This window comes from Indicator indicator, chromosome 12 (assembly GCF_027791375.1).
Source record: "Indicator indicator isolate 239-I01 chromosome 12, UM_Iind_1.1, whole genome shotgun sequence".
NCBI lineage: Eukaryota > Metazoa > Chordata > Aves > Piciformes > Indicatoridae > Indicator > Indicator indicator.
Genome location: NC_072021.1, coordinates 25,319,538 through 25,340,741, shown reverse-complemented (window position 1 = coordinate 25,340,741; position 21,204 = coordinate 25,319,538). Strand labels below are relative to the sequence as shown.

The 21,204-nt window shown below is 38.6% G+C and overlaps 1 protein-coding gene across 1 annotated transcript in view; it reads right to left on the bottom strand.

Annotated features, from left to right (window-relative positions):
• MMP16 (matrix metallopeptidase 16) overlaps nucleotides 1–20,947 on the bottom strand; it is a 163,922-nt gene extending 142,975 nt beyond the window's left edge. Inside the window, exon 1 of the mRNA XM_054385354.1 lies at nucleotides 20,816–20,947. Coding sequence (XP_054241329.1) covers nucleotides 20,816–20,947 — 132 coding nt within the window. The remainder of the gene's footprint in view (nucleotides 1–20,815) is intronic.
• Between the last annotated feature and the right edge of the window lie 257 nt (nucleotides 20,948–21,204).

Sequence of the window (21,204 nt, the reverse complement as noted above, 5' to 3'; positions counted from 1 at the left end):
ATCTCCTGGTTCCTCACGCACTCTGCTGTTATTTGATCCACATCATCTTACCCAGTGTAACCCTTGTAGAAAGTGTGGCTTACTGATGTAAAAATGATTTTTAAGCTGTTAGAAGAATGTGTCAGACAGTAATCTGACAATGCATTTCCAAAAACAGTAACCATGATGTCTGATTTTGGCTCTTGCAGCAATGTTTGGGCTGAATAACTGACGTACTTTCCTCATCTGTAACTATATGATAGGCTAACCAAAGCATCCTAGAAATTCAATCCCATTTGACAAAATAGGAATCCATACTTCTGTCAGAAGTCTATTGAAGTTTCACAAGGCTAGAATAAACGTACTATTATCAACAAGCATGAAGTATTGCAGTGTGCCTTTAAATTGCAGAGACCAACTTATCAAACATTCCACTTACACCTAAACGGGTAGGTTAATGTTACCCCTATCTACAAAATGGGTTCCCAGGAAGACCCAGGTAATTATAGACCCAATAGCCTAATGGCAATCCCAGGAGCAAATCCTCCTGGGGACTATTACAAGTAAACTGAAGGTGATAGGGAAAACCCAGCATGGATTTTAGAGGGGCAAGTTGTGCTTGACAAACCTGATTGCCTTCTATGACAAGGTGACATGATCAGCTGATACAGGCCAAGCAGCAGACATTGCCTACCTGGGTCTCTCCAAGGCTTTTGACAGTCTTATAGCTTGCTCCTTGAAAAACTGACACACTATGACCTAGACAAGTGGTCTGTGCAGTGGGTGGGGAACTGGCTAACATGCTGTACCTAGAGGGTGGTAATAAACAGATCTCAGACTGGCAATCTGTCACCATATTTTGGATGTGTCAAGAAAACAGCTTTGATAACATAAGGAAGTTTTAGTTATTGCTGAGTAAAGCTTACACAGAGTCAAGGTCTTCTCCACTCCTCACACCACTCCAGCAAGTAGGCTGGGGCTACAGAAAAATTTGGGATGGGACATAGGTGGGATGCCTGCCCATGGGAACTAGTGAATGAATTTCTTGGTTTGCTTTGCTACTGCATGCAACTTTCACTTTACCTACTAAGTTTATCTCAACTCAAGAGTTTTCTTACTTTTACCCTTCCAATTCCCTCCCCATCCCACTGTGGGGAAGTGAGTGAGAGGTTGTGTGGGGCTCAACTTGCATACTTGGGTTAATCCATGAATATGAGTTAACAAAATGCTAGGCTGACTAGCAAGATTAAATACAGGAAAATTGATTTCCCAGTTAACAGATCTCCCCTACTTCTACTCATACAGATACTAATTTTCTGTCTTTGGGTGTGAGGATTTTGGGGGTCAGTGGTCATACCAATATATGACAGTTGAGTATGTTTACCTAGCAGGCATAGCAGGTAGGATCAACAATAGTTTGAAGCTACCTGTGTTTCACTCTGTACTGCAGGACAGATATCCCTGGCTTATCACAAACAGTATCACAGATCTAATGTCACCTTAACGACATACAAGAATCTCCTATTTTTAAAAGAAACACTTCACTTGATACGCAAATATCTGAGGGCTAGGTGTCAAGAGGGAGGGGACAGGCTCTTCTCAGTTGCACCCTGTGATAGGACAAGGGGCAATGGATATAAAATGCAGCACAGGAGGTTCCACCTCAATATGAGGAGGAACTTCTTCACTGTGAGGGTTGCAGAACACTGGAACAGGCTCCCCAGAGAGGCTGTGAAGTCTCCTTCACTGGAGACTTTCAAGACCCATCTGGATGCATTCCTGGATGAGCTGTGCTAGATTCTATGGTCCTGCTCTGGCAGCAGGGTTGGAGTAGATGATCTCTGGAGGTCCCTTCCAACCCTAACATCCTGCGATCCTTGGCCGGAGAAAGGACATGTAACACCGCTAATGCCAATGGGGTAGCAGTGGGGCAATTCATCTCGTACTCATCTCCTTCATGTGGAAGGGAAGTGCAGATAACTCAAGTATGCAATTCAAGAAAAGCAGCTACAAAGTAGCAATATTTATACCACGTTCTGCTAGTACTAATTCTGAGAATGATTTCAAGTTGATGCAGAAATTATGTCTTCATTTTACATCAGGATGAAACAAGAAAAATGTTTCTAGTATTCTGATATATATCTACCTGGTACAGACAGGGAAGTTAAATATATTGATAGTAATTTGTCACTTTGCTGTAAGTGGTTTAAACTGAGGCACTACGTCAACAGTTGTCAGACAATGTATTCAAAGGATCCTTAGCTACATCTCCATCTGCATTGCCTTATTTGCTGTTTTATTGTAACATTTTTCTAAGTAAATTAAGTTTTAAAAACTTGAAGCTACTTTGCCAAGCATACAAGAGATATCTCTGCAAAATTATCAGCCACACTATCATCCTGCAAGCAATACTTCCCTAAATTACAGTTATCCATAGTCTACAGTGTTCAATCAATAGCACTGATTGTTGCAAGAGCTAATCCTGCACGTGAAGAGTTGAGAGCAAAAGCAACATGCAATGTTCTAGTTGGCAACAGGGGATTCCACAGCTTCAGACATCATCCCCTTAAACTTGAACTGAAAGCTTTAAGAGCAGTGCTCCAAGTGAAACCACAGCCATGCACAGGTCAGAGTAAAATACATTCAGTTCAGTCAGGACAATTTCACTGTAAGAATTTCTTTGTTATTAATCTTGCTGTATTTTCAATATCCTTTTTTCTACTTAGAATAAAGAAGTTAAAAGGGGGGGCAGGGGAGGAAGCACCATGTTATATTGTCACAACTATATTTACATACAGAACAAGGAAGGATCTGAAGAACTGCAATCCAGTAACTCTGACTTCACTTTTAGAACAGAAATTGGAAATGCTGGTTATGGCCTCATTTACAAACCTTTCAAACTGTATGCTGCGCAGTCCAGACAGTAACTCAAACAAGCTACACATGGCAAATTTACTGTATGCATTCCTGATATGACAGATAAATGTGACACAATGAACATTTTATCTCCATTTCAAATCAGTTAATTCTACATCAGACAGCAGTTTCATCTACAGGGTCTTAGATGAGAGAATTTGCTCACAGAGATTAAGTGGGTCACAAAACAGGAATGGAGTGTGTTAGATCAAGAGAAAACACAATAGGTATCAATAGCTTGATTGTTTATGCAGTTTATACTGAAGAGAGTGTTCCACAGAGTATCATAGGAGGCTAATAATGTCAATGGCAAAAAGCCACTCTGGGCTTTCTCCTCTTCAAGAGGCTGAACAGTCTAGCTGCCCTAAACAGTTCTCAACAGCATGCTTTCAAAGAACAAGGCTAATACCCTCTGCTAGGTACCAGGCTGAGCTTTATAAAGAGAAACACAAAGGAAAAGAGCAGAGAGAAGGATCATTTTCCCTCATCCAAGTACTACCCTGAATGAGGTCTTAAAGGCTTATAATTCTAGATCACTGCTACTACAGCAGTTCAGAGAGCTGCTAGCATATAAGTTGATCCTTCCAGCTCAGTTCCCATAACTACAGTTCCAATAAATTCTCAATGGCATTCTTCCTTAAGAGTCCCAGAAAGCACCAAACTGAAGGAACGAGTCACCAAGAGGGAAAAGTCAGGATCACTTTATTTAGCAACACTCACCAATTAAAAAAAAAAAATACTGATAACTGAATTGTGACTGAGGGTATTACCAGTGTAACAGCTCACCTCCACACTGTTAAATACACAGAGTGCCTGAAGTCAAATCCTTCAGGAACTTGTCCCTGGTCAGTAAGAGTGCTAACTGGTCCACACTGACACAATGCCAGAAATAATTAGGCTGCATAAATAGGTGAGTTTAGAGCCTGAAGACTTCTCTGGTGTTGCTTAGCTTACTAATACAGAGTTATGCTGATACTGAATTTTAAACTTTCTGAAAAGTGATGGGTTATCTTCAAACTCAACTCCTCCAAATTAACTTGGCATTAGTTTAGTATCTTTCATCAAGAAAATCATCAGGTGAAAGAGACAGAAGCTCCACATGACATGAAAGTTCATGATTTTTTTTTTCAGTTTGTCCTCCTTGATAGAAATTTCCAGCATAATTAAAGATACTGAAGACTTAGACCAGTCACATCTGTAATGCAACAACTGTAATGACACTTTCACATACAGCTCTCCAGTAAACCTACAAAAGCAGTGCCTCTATTTAGCCCATATCTAGGGCTAAATTATAGCAGTTTCTCTATTACATGATGACCCCTCCCCAGCAGAAAAGGATAATCAAGAAAAGGAGAAACAGTTCACAGCTTGAAATGAAAACAAAATAATCAAGCAGGTACTACAATCAATAAAAGATCTATAAAGTTATACTCAGCCCAGCAACAGTAGAGCAGTCACAGTATCCACGAAGGTAGCCTTCCAGAGCAAGAGAGAAAAGACAAGAAGATTCAGGAGGAACCCAATCAACATCTCTTTGGCAAACTTGCCCATTTATACTGAGTGGTGATGCTCACAGACTGGGAAACACCCGTAGCCAACTGCAGTCAGCTGTTCTGGCTGACTCAGAACCACTAACAGCCTGCAGCCCATAGCTGACGTAGGATTATGTCCCATCAAAACCAAGACAAGCACTTCTATTATTTTAATATATTATACATAAACACAGCCAGATGTCTTTCAAAATCTTCCAAAATTCTGTTCACTCAGCATAAATCCATGTATTATAACTTGAAACTCACAGTGAACTCAAGGGATACAAGCAAAGAGCAATGCCTGAAGGGATTACCTCCTCTGTTCTTTCAGAATCAAGAGCCACTCCATTCACTGCATTTATCTGACATACAACCAGGTGTTTCTCTTTAGCTCTTACTTTGAAATACCTTACTTGTTGTCTCCTTTCTACCCAAGCAATCAGAGGAAAGAAACATGGTGGATGACATAAAACGCCCAACATTATAGATAAATGTGGTTAAAATAATCTTGAACTCCCTATGTGTATTCTTGAACAAGCAGAATCCTTGTTGTCAGGTCTTTCGTGCTGATGTTCAGCTCCCGACTCATGAATGAAGTCAATCACTATGGGAATTCTGAAGTTTAAATCTCTATTGTTAGGCAGTCAGCTGTCCATCATGTTGTGTCACCCTCCCCTCCAATCAATATCCATTGAGTATGTATCAATCACTGGCATTTTTCTTATGAAAATACTATCTAAGTGGTCAGCTAGTAAACAGTGCTGTCTCCTTTAATTCCATGTATCTCAATCAAAGTAAAATGAAATAAAACAGCAAAATAAAAGAATAGAAAGAATATCTGATTACATAGAAGGAGGGAAGATTTATATTATCTAACTACTCATCTAAAAATGCATTTATGTTATTTACCTACTATTTTAAAAATCAATCTCCTCAGTTCACAAGTTACTGTTAGTTTGTAACTAAAAGTACGTCACTCCTGATATTGGTATTGTAATATACTCTAGGACATCTGTTGTAGCTCACAACTCTCTTTACCTCTCACAGATGCTACAAATTACAGAGTTGAGAATACAAGTCACAGACTTAGTTTAAAAGCAATAAAATCCATGGTTTTCTTCTCCTATCAGAGAAGTCGCAGTACCTGTGAAAATAAAACCTAAATTCCTGGAGAACTCCCTAGTCCCTTCTGCTGCAAAGAGTCAGTGGCTAAGTTGTAGAACGTAACTTAAACTTCTCCCATAGTGAAGCAAATAGTAATGCACAAGATCAGCCAGCCACTGTTAAACAGTTCAATGATGTTATACAAATTGCAGAATGTTAGTGGTCATCATATAGTAAAAACCAGTGTCAGTAGGGAGAAGTACTTCAACCTTCTGAAGTGGCAAGTTTTAACAGCAGCAAAACCAGCAGCAAATACAATTTTGAAGAAAATCAAAACTGAAAAGAGGTATGAAGTGAGCACTGCAGTTAGTGCTTCATAGTTTTAATCTTAAAACTTTGGTGTTTTCTAAGGACTTGGCTTACTTGACAGAATGAAAACATTCCATTTCTTAACTGTGAATTTCGCATTCTTGCATCAGAGCAAAAAAAAGTCATAAAAATGTGAACCTAGAGAAGACAAACAGAAATATTCCAAAAGCCTTTTTATAATTTTCATATCACCCTGGTTGGTTCCACAAGCCTTATTCATGATTGTCAGCATTCAATTAAATGTTATTGGAAAAAAGAGACTTCCACACACGGTGTCTGAATAGTGTAAGCCACAAAAAGCAATGAAGTGGAGAACTCAATTGATACAATATAGTCCACATTTTCAGTCTAATACAATAGCTACAGAGTTCTCAATGCAGACAGAGTAATGCAGAAGAATAAACATTACAGTCAATGGCTGTCAGTAGAGCCATCAGCTTCACTGAATGAGGATAATTACAGTTAGACTGAGAGCATAGGACAAGGAACAAATCCAGTCCATTACTGCTGCTGAGACAAGTGATACTATGTAACCCTTTCATTAACCACATTTCTCCTAAGGTGTCTTTTTCTCCTCTACATCACCTCTCTAATACTCTTTCTGGAAAAGTGGTTCAAGAATATCACTTCTCTAATGATTTAAAACTTCCTTGTAACTACAAAATTCAGTTTTCACATAAATCAGGTATCTCCACTTCCTTTTGTACCATTTATCCATAATGCACAGGTTAGCCTTATGGATTTCCACATCAAAATGTACCTTCTGTATTTAACACATATATAAATACTTTCAATCCACTCAGTTAAAATGTTTGGCAATTTAGTGCATTTGAAACAGACTGGAGTGGATTGAAATCTCATGAATCTCATCATTTTTTCCAATCAAGAACACTAGATCAGGTACCTTGCTAGCATAATAAATACACAAGTAAACACATAACAGTTATGTAAAAGAAAATAGATCCCTTCATATTCCCATCTCTAATTAGTTTCTTCTTATCACTGAAACATGGGCATTGTATGAGCTTCAAAACAGGCAAGCATAGAGCAAAAGAATATTTATACTCCCCATTTCTATATAAATCTGAAGGCTGCTAACTTCTTTCAACAAATCTATGAGTTCTTTATTCCAAAGGATAGCAATAACCAATTTTTATTTTTCATTAGCTGCTTTACCAAAAACCATTACACAATTTTACACCACTACACATGAAGTGTATTACCTTAAAAAACACATTAACAGCAACAAAGTCCTTGCTTTTTAGGGCATTTAAAGTCCCACTGTGTTCTTTTCTAGCTACCATGCTATAGCTAATGGGCATGATGAATCTCTCTATTGTATTAGAGCTGGTTAAAAACAGGTTAACAAGTTAAAAACTATATAGTTGCTCCTGGCCTTAGTCACTCCTAACCTAAAAAAATTGTATTGTTCTAACATTTTCAAAGCTTAGTTTCCCATTAAGAATCATTTCCTCTGCTGCTGAAAATGTAGAGAAGGGAGACAATATTCGCAGACATTATAAAACCCTTTTAATGAAACAGAATTTTTATTTTGAGTGAAGCTAAAAGAACGTATTTCTATAGAATCCAAATCTTTTGGTCCAAATTAAATTGACACCACCTCCTTAGAAAGATCTTGCATGTAGAGAAAAATTCCCTAATATCTCAGTGAAAAAGGCATCTTAGCAATTAATCTACGAAGAACAATGACTCTGTCTTTATCTGACTGCTGGGACAAAAAGTGAATTCTCTTGGCAGCCAGGAAAAATGATGGGATTATTCACAAAGGAACTAAAATACTGTTTTTTTTCTCTACATGAGCCTGTCAGTGCAAAACAATAGAGTAGAGCTAAATATTACAAAGGAAGCTCTTCTGGAATAACAGATTGCAGATATATCACTCTTCATTCTGAAATGCAACCTAAAACTCAACAGCAGCTCTAAACTCTCTATAATGACATGACATCAGAAAACTCATCTATCAGGTAGTATACTGAGTTATTTAAAAGTTTAGACTTATGACTAGGTAGATAAGCCAACCTATAAGATGGCTAATAACACTCATTCTTATTCTTCATTTCACAGTTCTGAAGACCTAAGGCAAGTGATGTAAATAAATCAATGAAATAACATACCTGCCTATCATGAGATCCAAATTCTGGAATTAACACAGAAATGCAAACATCCATTGAATTAATCTACATTTTACTTTACGTAACAAAAGTACTTGAAAACATAGATAATTGCACTTGAGGGCTTAGGGTCTTACCCAAATAAATCATCAAAATGTCATTTTCATTTCTACCTTCTTGAGGATTGTCTATCAGACAACAGACATTTAGCAAGTTTATTTTCTAAAATATATTTTCTAATTATTGGCTTTTTATAAAACTGCTTACCATGCTGTTCTTTCCCCTCAAGGGCATAAAACAGCTGTTTAGAGGTTTGTATGTTTAGGATTCATTAAAATCGTTTCTAGTAAGGCATCAAAAAACAGTCAGAAGCACTGAGTTTATAAATGTGCCAAAAGTACTTACTGTAAGTTAGGTAATATGTTTTATACAGATTTAAACAGGCCCAATCCTGGTCTCATTAAGACTGAAGGCAAAACTGCTTTGTTGCCAGTAGAGAAATTTTGTGTTCTTTATATCACTAATTAAATATTTAAAATACATGAGATCTAAAGATGTAAGGAAGTGTCAGCCTCTTATGCTAAGGTATAAATGCATTTAGTAATGTGCAGGGCATCAGAGTGGTCGGGTAGAAATTGTAGTACCATAAAAATGGAGTTCTGGTTTTTGTTTGGTCAGAAGTACAGGGGTCTGGTGTGATCTGAGCTGATCTACATTATCCACAGCATGGCAGATATATCATCAGGTCTTTAGGCAGCCCATGCTGTCCTGGAACATTATGTAGTGGCCAAATGGAACAGACCACAGGGCCTAAACAGCAACAGGTACCAAGACCACTGCAAGGGAAGAGATTCAATCCCAAACTGCAGTATCTGAATGCCAGTGTCTACCTGGGGGAGCTCCATTGATATAGGTGTCTCAACACCCTCCACCATCCCTTAAAATTGGGAACTGGATTTAGTTACCTAAACAGAAGTGTCTAATGTCATCTAGGATGTCTAAGGACACATAGCCTGGGCTCCTTTTGCTAGCCTAAAAAGATGAAGCTTTTGTAGGTCCCATGTTATTTCTGCCACCCCTGTGCAGACCTTGGCTAAGAGCACCTTACATGGTGCTGGATGCCTATACGTAAGCTACTGAATCACACTACTTAGTCAATACTAACAGTAGAGTCCAGAAAACAAGATTCAGCTCTGATACAAACATTAACTGGTTGATTGGCTGAATTAGTCTGTTTCATTGACTTCAGGGAGTAGACTGTTATTAATACTTTTGAAACATGTACAGAACAGCTGAACACCTAAATTTAAGTACTGCTCTCTCAAACTGAATCTTGCTCCCAATCTAAGCCTGCAGCTTGTCCACTTGCTTGAAAGTATCCCTCATGCAAATCATCCTGCACAAATCTCATCACCAGGATGTATACCAGCAAACAAATTCAATCTTCACCATGTAAAATATCTTGAGACCCTTGTTTCACCAGTGTGAAATAATTTGCAAAGCACGGACATTATGATAGCCCTTACGTGCAAGTGTCATGAGCATATTTAAGTCTATGTTTATGATCATGTTAATGATGTAAATTCTAAAAATGAAATTCCAGAATAAGATTTTTTAATAGAGCACAATCACTAGATCCCCATAACATTGCTATTAATACCAGATTTTATTCACCAGGTAGTAATACTTAAATACAACAAAGCATAAAGGCATATTACTTTGAGAAAATCATCATCAACTAGTCGAGTGAGACAGTGTCAGCAATCCACACACATCAGCATATCTTTTAAAACCAGTCAGTGTTAGTTCATTTCCACTGCAATAAAGATTTTCAAATGAAGTGTAAATTTAAATCCACCCATCATTTCTGTCTGTCCTTCCCCTATTTCTAATTCTGTAAAGTCAAAGAAATACACTGAATTAACAACCAATGCATGCCACCTATGCTCATAAGCAGCTCTTACCACTCTGGAACATAGAAGACATCACTTCCTGTCAGAACCTGTCAGTTTCAAACTGTTGCCAGTAGCCAAAGAAAAGTCTGTTGCAAAGAATTTCTCCACTGTAGTTTTCCCTACTGTACTTTTACCAGGTTTTTGTTTTCAATTCCAATTTTGTAAGTCTCGCACTGTGGATTTTAAAACCTGACCTGACAAACTCCAGTAAATATGCCTTACTATATGCTGCACTGGCAGAGAAATAGGCTCTTGACAAGTTTTCCCAATGTCTAGTATCCCTGATTCTATGGTTCAATAAAGATTGATGATTTTCCTGGACTACAGGCAATGGTCTGTAGGAAGACAAGATGAAGAGAAAGAAAAGAAAGGAAAGAAAAATTAAAATAAGAAAGAAAGCAACAAAAAGTTGGCAGGAAAATGGAAAGAAGAAGGTAGGTCATAGGGTGGACTCATGGTACAGAAACCCTGAAAAACAAAATTCACTTTCCACTTCTATCATACTTAACGGCATAGCAAATCTTTTATTTCCCTTGTGCCTCATCCTCCTACCATTAAGCTTTTAACATCCAGGGCATGTGAGCAGCATGTCTGCCTGTTAGTGGTGTCTAATAAAAAACTCAATAAAACCTGGAGCAGTGAAAGTCAAATCTTTCATTTTATTTCATAAAAATCCACAAATATTCAAACAGAAAAGGTACTGTGATGACAAAGCAACATGAACATTTGTGGAACAATTTACTTATTTAATATGTACATTCATTCAAAAACGCATTGATTTTGCATTGTGTAACAGTTACAAGCTGATCCAAAATCCATTTTACTTGTTAAGACTCCTAGATTTATTTAAATACATTTTGAAGCAGACTATTTGGTCTTGTATTTGGGTAACAAAAACTGTTATTCAAACTTTCATTCTGTAAGCGAACGTGATACTCTGTCTTCACTTAGCTAATGACATCCTTCACATAATCCAACTGACAACCTTCTCCACCAAGTTCTGGTATTTCCATTTGGAAGAAAGAAACCACAACCTAAACTCAACTGAAAAACCAGTGCAGTCTGAAGAGGTATACATGCAGTTTTCAGATTCTCTGAAATGCTTGAATGCTTATGCAGATGATCAAATTGAAATGCTGCATTTTAATTTTATTCTATCCCTCTACTACTTTTTACCAAAAAAAAGTGAAACAGTGAATGATGAAGACATATTTCTGGCTCTTTTATTTGGCATCTATTGTTCTTGACATGTATGGGGAAAAGCAAAAAATACTCTTCAATTAGTCCAATTCATATTTGTGCAAGCAAGTTTACAAATATGGATAAGTTATGTGATCGGTATGAAGATCCATGATGGAATCAGACACACAACCCAGATCTCCAGTCCAGCAGCACAATACCTCAGGCACTGACATCACCTCCTTCTTTCTACACATTTACAAATACATGCAGCAGAGAAAGAAATAATAAAGCTCTATCCAAAGCTGACATGCCAGGTATGAGTAATGAAGGACAAAAGTATCAGAATCCAGCACTTCATAATCAATAAGGGAAATTGAAAAATGGAACTCAGTCCTGTGCTACGGGTTGTTTGGTTTTACTCTTAAAAATATATAAAAGTAGTGAGTACTTGCCAGGACAAAAAATCATGCTGTAGAGCTAGTAATATAATACTACTACTTCCAGTAATAATAATAGATTTTATTGTATGAAAGACAGAGGATTTATTTTACTTGCAATTGAAAGCACTATTACTATTCTGTACAGCACATAAACCATGACATGTGGACAAACACAATCTGTTAATTTCTCTGCAAAGACAGTGGGTCAAAGCAATTTCCTAGAAGCACATCACACAACCAACATCTGAGGTAAGAAAGAAAAATAGGACAGGATCATCACCTTTGCATCCGGATGCAGTACAAAAAGGAAACAATTTCTTTTCTGGTACACTTTGTAAATATCCACTGATAGATTTAAAAGAAGTATCTTCCTTCCCTTTTAAGGGATGCTTTTATTCTTTTCTTTTTTATTTTTTCTGTTTTGATTTTAAAGAAACTGATAATTTTCTATCTGCCTTTCAGCTGGTAATTTTCCAGAAAGGTAAGTCTCCCCCTTGCCAACCTGTATTTCACACTTGTAAATGGAAATGTGATTATGTGTCAGCAAAAATCAACAGGACCAATGAATTAAAACAACTGTTTCTCTACAAGATCGTGAGGAAAAAAATATTCAAAACCAAATCTTCTGAAGTTAGCATTTCTTTTCAAACTATCTATACAACTGTAAAACCAGTTCAGATGTTTTGCAAAAGGAAAAAACACGTAACAGCATCATCAGCTGCTACAGACATATCGTGCGAGTGGGAAAAGCTGGTGAAAATCGATAATTAATTGATTTGTCTTACAGCAGTTACTTTGTTTCCCATAACCATGGTATGGTATGAAGAGTACTGGTGAGTTAACATAATCAGAAGCTGAAAACAGGAGGAGTCAGTCCTACGGGGTCATTCTTTCCCCAGGCTCTGAGCCATCCAGCATAGAGGCAAAGCCACTGCTGCCAAGAGGTAACAGCAGAAAGACAGATCTACCTCCACCCTGGTCCTGCAGTGACAGATGTTCTTTTAAGATGGACCCAGAAGGAATTTGTTCCAATATTTTTCCCACAGTACAGAGACAATTTGTACAAATACTCTGTAGCACAATTGTCCTATTCTACACAAGGCTCACAGAATACATCCGGTTGGAAGAGACCTCAAAGATCATCCAGTCCCCAGCACTGAAGGTTCAGCACTAAGTCATGTCCCTCAGCACCAGGTCCACACACTGCTTAAATGCCTCCAGGGACGCTGACCCTACCACTACCCTGGGCAGACGATTCCCATGTTTGATAACCCTCTCCGTGAAGAAATATTTCCTAATATCCAGCCTAAACCTCCCCAGGTGCAGCTTGAAACCATTTCCTCTACTCCTGTCTCTTGACACCAAGGAGAAGAGGCTGGCCCCTTCCTTACTTCAACCTCCCTTCAGGTAGTTGGTAGAGACTGATGAGGTCTTCCCCCAGCGTCCTCATCTCCAGACTGAACAACCCCAGCTCCCTCAGATGCTTCTCGTCGGTCATGTGTTCCAGGCCCTTCATGAACCTCATTGCCCTTCTCTGGGCATGCTCCAGCACCTCAACATCCTTCTTGTAGTGAAAGGCCCAGAACTGAACACAGTACTTGAGGTGTGGTCTCACCAGTGCCGAGTACAGGGGGATGATCACCTCCCTGTTCCTGCTGGCCACTGTTTCTAATCTAAGCCAGGATGCCACTGGATCTCTTGGCCACCTGAGCACACTGTTGACTCATATTTAGTCGACGGTCAACCAATACCCCTAGGTTCCTCTCCAAGTCACAGCTTTCCAACCACACATCCCCAAGCTTACCATGGGGTTGTTGTGACCCAGGTGGAGGACCTGGTGCTTGGTCTTGCTGAGCTTCATATAATTAGCCTTTCTCCATCTGTTTAATTTGTCCAGATCCTGTTGTAAATCTTCCCTACCCTCTAGCAGATCGACACAGGCACCCAGCTCGGTGTCATGTGCAAACCTACTGAGGATGCACTCAATCCCCTTATCCAGATCACTGAACAGTACTGAACCCTGGGGGACACCACTAGTAACTCGGTGCCAGCCATTCACCACACCTCTTCGGGCCCCAGTCAATCATGATATGATTCATACAGAATTAATACAAAAAGCAAAATATTTTTCATCTGCAGTTACAAACCAGTTGTCAAATAATATGCTTTATGAATGTTTTCTCACAGTGTAATTAAACCTACTACTGTTCTACAGAGAGAAAGCATCAAGTGGCTTTAATGTTCGACAGAGCTATTGTGACTCACTGCTTCAGCTCCTCATCCCCTGTCACAGCAGTTGTGAGCCCAAAATTTTAAAACCCTTTCCCAACACTACGTTCAAGCCTCAGCACTTGAGATTGGATTGCCTAATGCTAAGGATTGAAATCAACAGAGGATAAGTTTCCTCACCCTCTGAAGCCTTGATCTTGAAATTAACAGGAGATTTTAAGCATGACAAAAACACCTGAATAAACCTCTAATTTAATTATGTGCTGTAATACCTCAAAAGGTATGCTAGGAACATTATGATCAGAGGTGAAGTACAGATAACTCCTCAGCTGGTATAAACCAGCTGATAATAAGTAGAGAAACACTGTACCAACAGTTTTGGATAATAAGTAAAACTACAAAATTATTATTTTTTTTTTTTAGTTCTGTAATTCGTGTCAATTTTAATTCACCAAGCAATAAATTGTTACCACTTAATTGCTCTTACTGTATAGCAAAGACGCTTATAATGAATGATGATAAGCAGGAACATGAATGAACAGTTGCCAGGCAACCAATAAATAAAGGTTACAAATAGCATGACCTCTCTTTAAAGGATAAAGCTCTAATCATAATTATTTTTCAAATCCATTTCAGTGCCAGCTAAAATCATGTTTGCAGCACTAATCCTGGTCTTCCTCATACAAAATGAAACCAAATCTATCACTTGACATATCATAGATAACAACTTAAACAGGTTCAATCTGCTCTTTTAGATTATGGTCAATCGTGTAGTTTGAGGATAGTGAACTGGTTAGACAATAAACTGGAATCCAAAACAGAAAGGTGAGAAGAATCAAGCCATGTAAATAGGATAATAAAAACAAAATTCTAAAAAAGCTACATTGTTACTTTAAGGACCTTCAGAAAGCATCAACACAAAGTCCTCCAGTGTTTAACTCCACAAAATGAACATTCAGTAGTAGAAGGATGAGACAGACTTTAGAACATTGAAAACAAATGTAGTTTGAAATGTTTTTAAAATCTATATAATACTACATTCTATCTTTATAAACTCTTGCCAGTCAGTCTTGCTGAGTGTATAAGCAGAGCTGTGGTGCCTAGAGCAAGCACTGACCTTTGAGATGGATTCAAATAAAACTGACAAAGAGCAGCATAAATCTTAAACCAGTTAAAGAACACTTTGAAAAAAACAAAGAGTGGTTACACAGGACTTCTACATTTGGTTTCCTCAATAATGGTAGGGGGAGAGCTTGCATTATTCAGGAGGTTTTGGTGGTCTAATAAACTGTGTATTTATTTTAGCAAGAGTTCATGTCAGAAGACATTAGGAATACTTGTTTTGGTAGGTGTATCTTTTACTACATAAGGTGATCACATAAATCTTCTATTTTTAACCATTTTAATTCTTTTCTTTAGTAGAATTGAGAGCCACTAATAGCCATGATGCTTAAACACTAAACAGTCAAGGAATTAAAACAGAAAGTAAGACAAACTATAATAACATAACATGGCATAACAAAAACAAATACATTGTGCACCTAAGTTCTAACATACTATGACAATTTTGAATTCATAAGAACTGGGACCATATTTTCAATCTGTCTCTGAGCAAAATAAACTTCATTACTAGCTCAAAATAATCTCATATTTTGCAATATTAAATTGACCTGCTGCGATTTTTGTGAACAGGAATTATTGTTGCATTTACAGCAGAGAATGAACTCTGACAGTTAGAAATCTCCACATAGATTTCTTCATATCAAATGAGAACCACCTCATTGTACAGTAGGTACTGGCCTTTTATGACAGAAAAGTGTTCCATTGCCTATCAGACACTTAACTAACACTTTCTAATTATTTTCCTTATCTACAGATTTCTCCTCATCAGAAGCCTTTACAGGATGTTTTCCTTGATTTTGTATTTCCTCAAAAGTCAAATAGGAAATAAATCACATCTTCTCCATGTTTTTATTAACCACCTTATTTGACAACTCCTCTCCGTCCTTCTAATTTCAGTTGGACTTCTTGTTCTAACAAAAATCCGATTAATTTAATTGTTACCTTAGGCAAGGGTAACATTCTGAATTTTAGTAACTGAGAATCATGCATACTGACTGCGACTAAAAGCAAGGCAGAAGACCTTGCAAATTCTTTTTACGACATGTAGCACTATTTATACCAAAACTACTTTAATTGCTTCTCCATAGTTTTACACCAGCATTTTAGCAAATTATTTAAGAACTGTTGCTGTGCTTGCCAACCTGACAATCAAGCCCACTAGTTGAAAAGTATAAAGGCAATATTGGAAAATGCTTTCCCCTCCCATATGTTTATTCCTTTTCAATTGCTAGCTGAAGGATTAAACTGGTCTTGTTTTAAGCTTAAAAGACCCATAGCCTATGGGAGAAAAAGTCATGCATTACCATTCAGCAGGACTCAGAAGCTAATTGTAAAGTTTATTCACACTAAAACAACAGAGTTGGCAGCCACCTACTACCCTGGAGGAAAATGAGGTTTGTATTCCACTGTTTTTTGTTCCACAATATGCAGTTTAACTGTCTCACCTCTGAAAATGGGAGAAAACACTTTTTTTTAAGGAGATCCTCACACTAAAATAAAAGTCATTTAGGACCTCCCCTAGGGATTCAAGTCTATATATTGAGCATTAGAAGAAGGAAAATAGAGCATAACTGCCAGCTTGAGGAGAGAGATGATGAAGCATGCTTTGTCTCTAGTGTTTCCCACATTACAGAGTCAATGAAACTAGGTGTGAGTCTAAAAAAAGCTCTTGCTCAACAGACTTTATGCAGATAGCCAGCTGATACAGTTGCTCACAGAAGAGTAGGCACTATTAGAATCCAGAGATGAATCTTATTTTAGATTCACACTGATTGTGTCTTCTGACCAAGATATTCTTGTTTCAAGAACCACTTCAATAAGATGGTGATATTGTTTACTATTTTATATTGGCTATTCAATAATAAATTAAACATATATATACTTATTACTTAGACATATACACAAAATAACTAATTACAATAGAAGATAAACTCACAGTTTAATACCAGCTCAAACAGTAGACTATTAGTTTAGGAAAAACATAAATATATATAGTCTACATGGATGATACCTGTGAAAGGCCATCTATAGACACTCCCAATAACATACAAAGGAGTTCTCTTTGAGCAACACAAGATATTATTACTATGAACCAGGGTGGGGGGTAGAGGATGGAATTTGATTGCTCTATCATTTTTTAGTAATAAATTATCTTGTGTGTGCTTGTTTTCAATTTTAGATTTAAAATGTTCCTTCCATAACTATTATTCCATTCACTGTCTCACCAATGGCTGTTTCCTCTGCCAGCATATACACTTGAAACTAGTACAAAAACTCCACACTGACAGATTCTTCCTTTAGCTCACTTGCTCACTGACGTTACCATTTTGAACCAGTATTTCAGCACTAAGAATAGAAAGATAACAGAGTAGACCTTAGTTTTCCTCACAATGTCAGAAACAATGTCTCACAAAAATACCACTGGTAATCAGAGTTGAAAATGAATGCTAAGATCTTCCTACCCATAAGATTATGGGAATCTTTACCTTCATCATAAATTCCTTTAACTCTTAGTTTACAATCATCTCTTATGCAGTCATACCACAAAGCTCTCATTGACTCAGAGTGCACTGACTTCCAGAGTCCTATTCTCCATGATGTGAATACTGCTCAGCTATGTCTATAGCCTTAAACACCACATACATCAATACATTTCAAGATGGACAACTCAGCTATCATTGAAAGCTTCAGGACTTCATCCATTTAGGTGTTTACTCAAAAGAAAATTTTACCAAATAAGAGAATTCTACAGAACAGCAATGCTCACTTAAGCTTGTAAACTTCAGCTTTGTGGGTTATTTAATACCTTTGAGCTACACAAATACCTCCTAATAATTGCCCTCACAGCCTAACAAAACTGCATTGAAACAAAAAACAAAAACAAAAAATCAAACATTATTACAAAGATTTTGCTTATCAATCAGAAATGTAAATTAAATGAGATACAACAACAAGAGGAAATAAATTATCTTCACATTTTATAATGTTCAACAGGTCTTATTTGTACTTAGAGACAAGAGCGAATGAAAAAGAAAAAAAAAAGTAAAAATTCTGCTTTCCAAGCATCCTAAGCATTTGTTCCGTGACATTTCATTCAACTAAATATATAGCACTTCTCTCCTGAACCCTACTTCATGAATTTATTCTATCATCAGAAGTATTTGCCATTATTTTCACAATTTACTATCAGTTACAACTGTTTTATTCACTTCTGCTGACACAGGGGATTGTACAGCACAATACATACATACTGTTGCCAAGCCCTTTGCCTCAAATTTCCCACGCTCTTAGCCTTTGGTGTTCCCAACAAAGAAAGCTGATTTTTCAATTCTGTCCAAACAATGCAAATATGCAGTGGGTGCTCTGGGGCAAATCTCAGGTCCATTTAGTCCAGGACCATGTCACTGACAGTGGTCAAAAGCAGTTGCCTAGGTACACATCCTGTATTTTAGGAGAGCTCTTGAATACTAGACTAATTCCCTGGAACCAGGCAATCTGCAGCTCAGAGACCTAAATACTAAAAGAGAATGGGTGTGTTGGCATATGACAACAGACTTTGCTTCAGAAGGGCTTGGAGGAAGAATAGGAGATGCCATATTTCAAAAGGGAGAAATGTGTGCCCTCATGACATACACACACACACTACTTCATCCAACAGTTTCTTGCTCCCGATATTGCCTTTGCCCTCAAAATGTGCTGTTTTCCATATGGGAAGGGTGGCAAAAATGAAAGTGTTTCCCTTCTTTCCTCATAAAACCTCTCTTCTGACTGGAGTTGGCCTCCTGTTCATATTCCACTTGACTAAACCAATCTTTTTCTCCTCCCACACTAGCTCCATCTGCCGCCTGTCTCTCCAGCAGAGCCAGATGCCAGCAAAGCAGACTACTGTGGGAGGAGAAAGTTCTGTCGCTGGAATTTCTTCCCCATACCCTGCAGGGGGCCAGGCTGTGAAGCCTGGAGTTGATACAGAGCGCAACTTCCTCTCTTCCACGCTACATTCTCCTGCTCATCAGCGAAGGCAGCTGAGGACATGAGCAAAAGAAAGATAAAACTCCAATGTGCACTCTGCAATGTGCGATTTTAATATTTATATAGTGAAAGTCTCAAAGTTGTCCTCCAGTCGAGTATTATACACACCATAGAAACGTGTAAGAAGACACGAGTCCTGCCCCAAAGAGCTACCAACCAAAGAGAAGCAGAGCTGCGTAGCTGTGATAAGGAACAAACAAAACTGACTAAAGCACAGACAATGGATTTTAAAAGAGCAGGATTTATAATCAGGAGAGATTACAATGATGGAGTAAAAAGACAATCCCTTCTGTAGAGATACAAGTCAAAGATTAGCCATGGATGTGTGCTGTTGAGAGGAAAACTGCATGTGGCAAGGGAAAATGCCTGTAGGCAGGGAAAGGCTAGAAAGAAAGAAAACATAGGGAAATAAAAAATTTATTGTGTTTGAGGTGATCTTGCATAAGGCAGAGAGAGAACAAGTAAGAACTTTAGACAAAAAGGGAGATAGTCTAGGAACAGAGGAGCATCTGCAGGAACAATCTTGCCAGAGACAGTAGCGTGAATGAGTGTCACTGAGTGAGAACAAGAGCTCAGAACAAGTAAGTGCATATGTGCGAGACGGAAGAAAAGACACAGACTTCTTTTCTCAGAGAGAAAGAATTGTGAGAATCCAGGATATGAAAGAGACTAGAAACAGAAACGAGTAAGGGTTGTGTATGAGTGCAGCAGAAAGTTTGAAGAGGGGCTGGAAGGACAGAAGAAATTGAAGGAACACGTAGATCTAACAGAGAACCAGAATTATGTTGCAGAAGTTGAAAGCGCCCATATAAATTGAAGAGACACCTAACAAGAAAGATGGAGAAGTTGGAGAAGACAAGGAAAGGAAGAGGGAAATAGACACATCATATCGGAATAATCAGATTAAGAAAAAGGGCTCACAGGAGAACAAATTGGCTTGGCAGGAGGGAGAAAAAGGAGGAAGGAATATATGCAAAGATGATAAAGTCAGTAAAGGAACATTAGTTTATAAACAGTACTATGCAAAAAAAAAAAAAAAAAAAAAAAAAAAAAAAAAAAGAAGGAAAACTGGGAATGTATAGAAAAATGACCGGAAATGGATGTCATCTGAATTCTCACTGCCACAGTAACCTCTTAGTGTTTGCCCTACCTAGTCATCCCCACTTAATTTCACTTGGAAAAATTCTGATTCCTGCTTCTCCACACCCCCTAACTTTTGTGCTGTAGTTCCACCTTTATGACGTTTGTTTCACCGTTTCTAGTGGCAGCTCTTTTTGTTCTGATTAAATGGGAAAAAGATCGTATTGTGACAAATACTCTACCAGAAAGAAACGTGCCAAAAATCTCAAGTTTCCTTCCTCCTGTCCCCATAACGTTGTTTCATTCATTCCCCAAACGGAAGGCAGGGCAAACTCAGCAACACAGCGGTATCTTAAATCCAGGATATGCAGAGAGCCTTTCCTGAGCTGCGTGCATATTCCACGCCCAGGGTTTCCCCAATGCCCGGACTGAGGGTCTCCCGTCTGGCGTGGGCGCGGGCAGCGGGCGGCCCGAGCTGCTCCAGCATTCAGCATCGCGCTTTGTGCTGCCGCGGATAGCGGAGCTCCAACGGAAACGCATCCATCAAGCGAAGAAACTCGGGGAGGGAAGCTAGCTACCGGCTGCCAAGAGAAAGCCAACGCACACCTATGCCCTGGCTGCTGGAAGACATGGCTGGCTGGCTATTTCATTTGATCTGATTTCAGGAATATTAAAAAAAAAAAAAAAAAAAGGGGGGGGAGGGAAGGGAAGCACACAGGGTCGCACAGGCATACGGCTGATCTTACCTCCACATTGAAATACTGCTCCGCTTTGCACACTGTAGCACATAAAATCCAAAAGAACGTTTGCAAGAAAAACACCCTGGACTGAGACACGAAATCCAACCGGCTTCCAGTGCTGAGTGCGAGTACGACCATAGTGAACTGTGCTTCAGTGGATGGAAGATCTATCGCTTTCTCTCTCTTTGCCTTAAACAAATACACAAACAAACCAATCCCCCCCTCCCGTGTCGGTGAAGAGCCCGTAGCGCAGGTTCACCCACAGCAGGGGAGGAGGAGGAGCAGACACTTCACAGCACAGGCGGCGGCAGCGGCAGGGTCAACTCTCGCTCATCCTCACCACCAGTCCCGTATTGAGGGAATGTGGCGTCCGAGTGCAGCTGCAGCCTGCACGA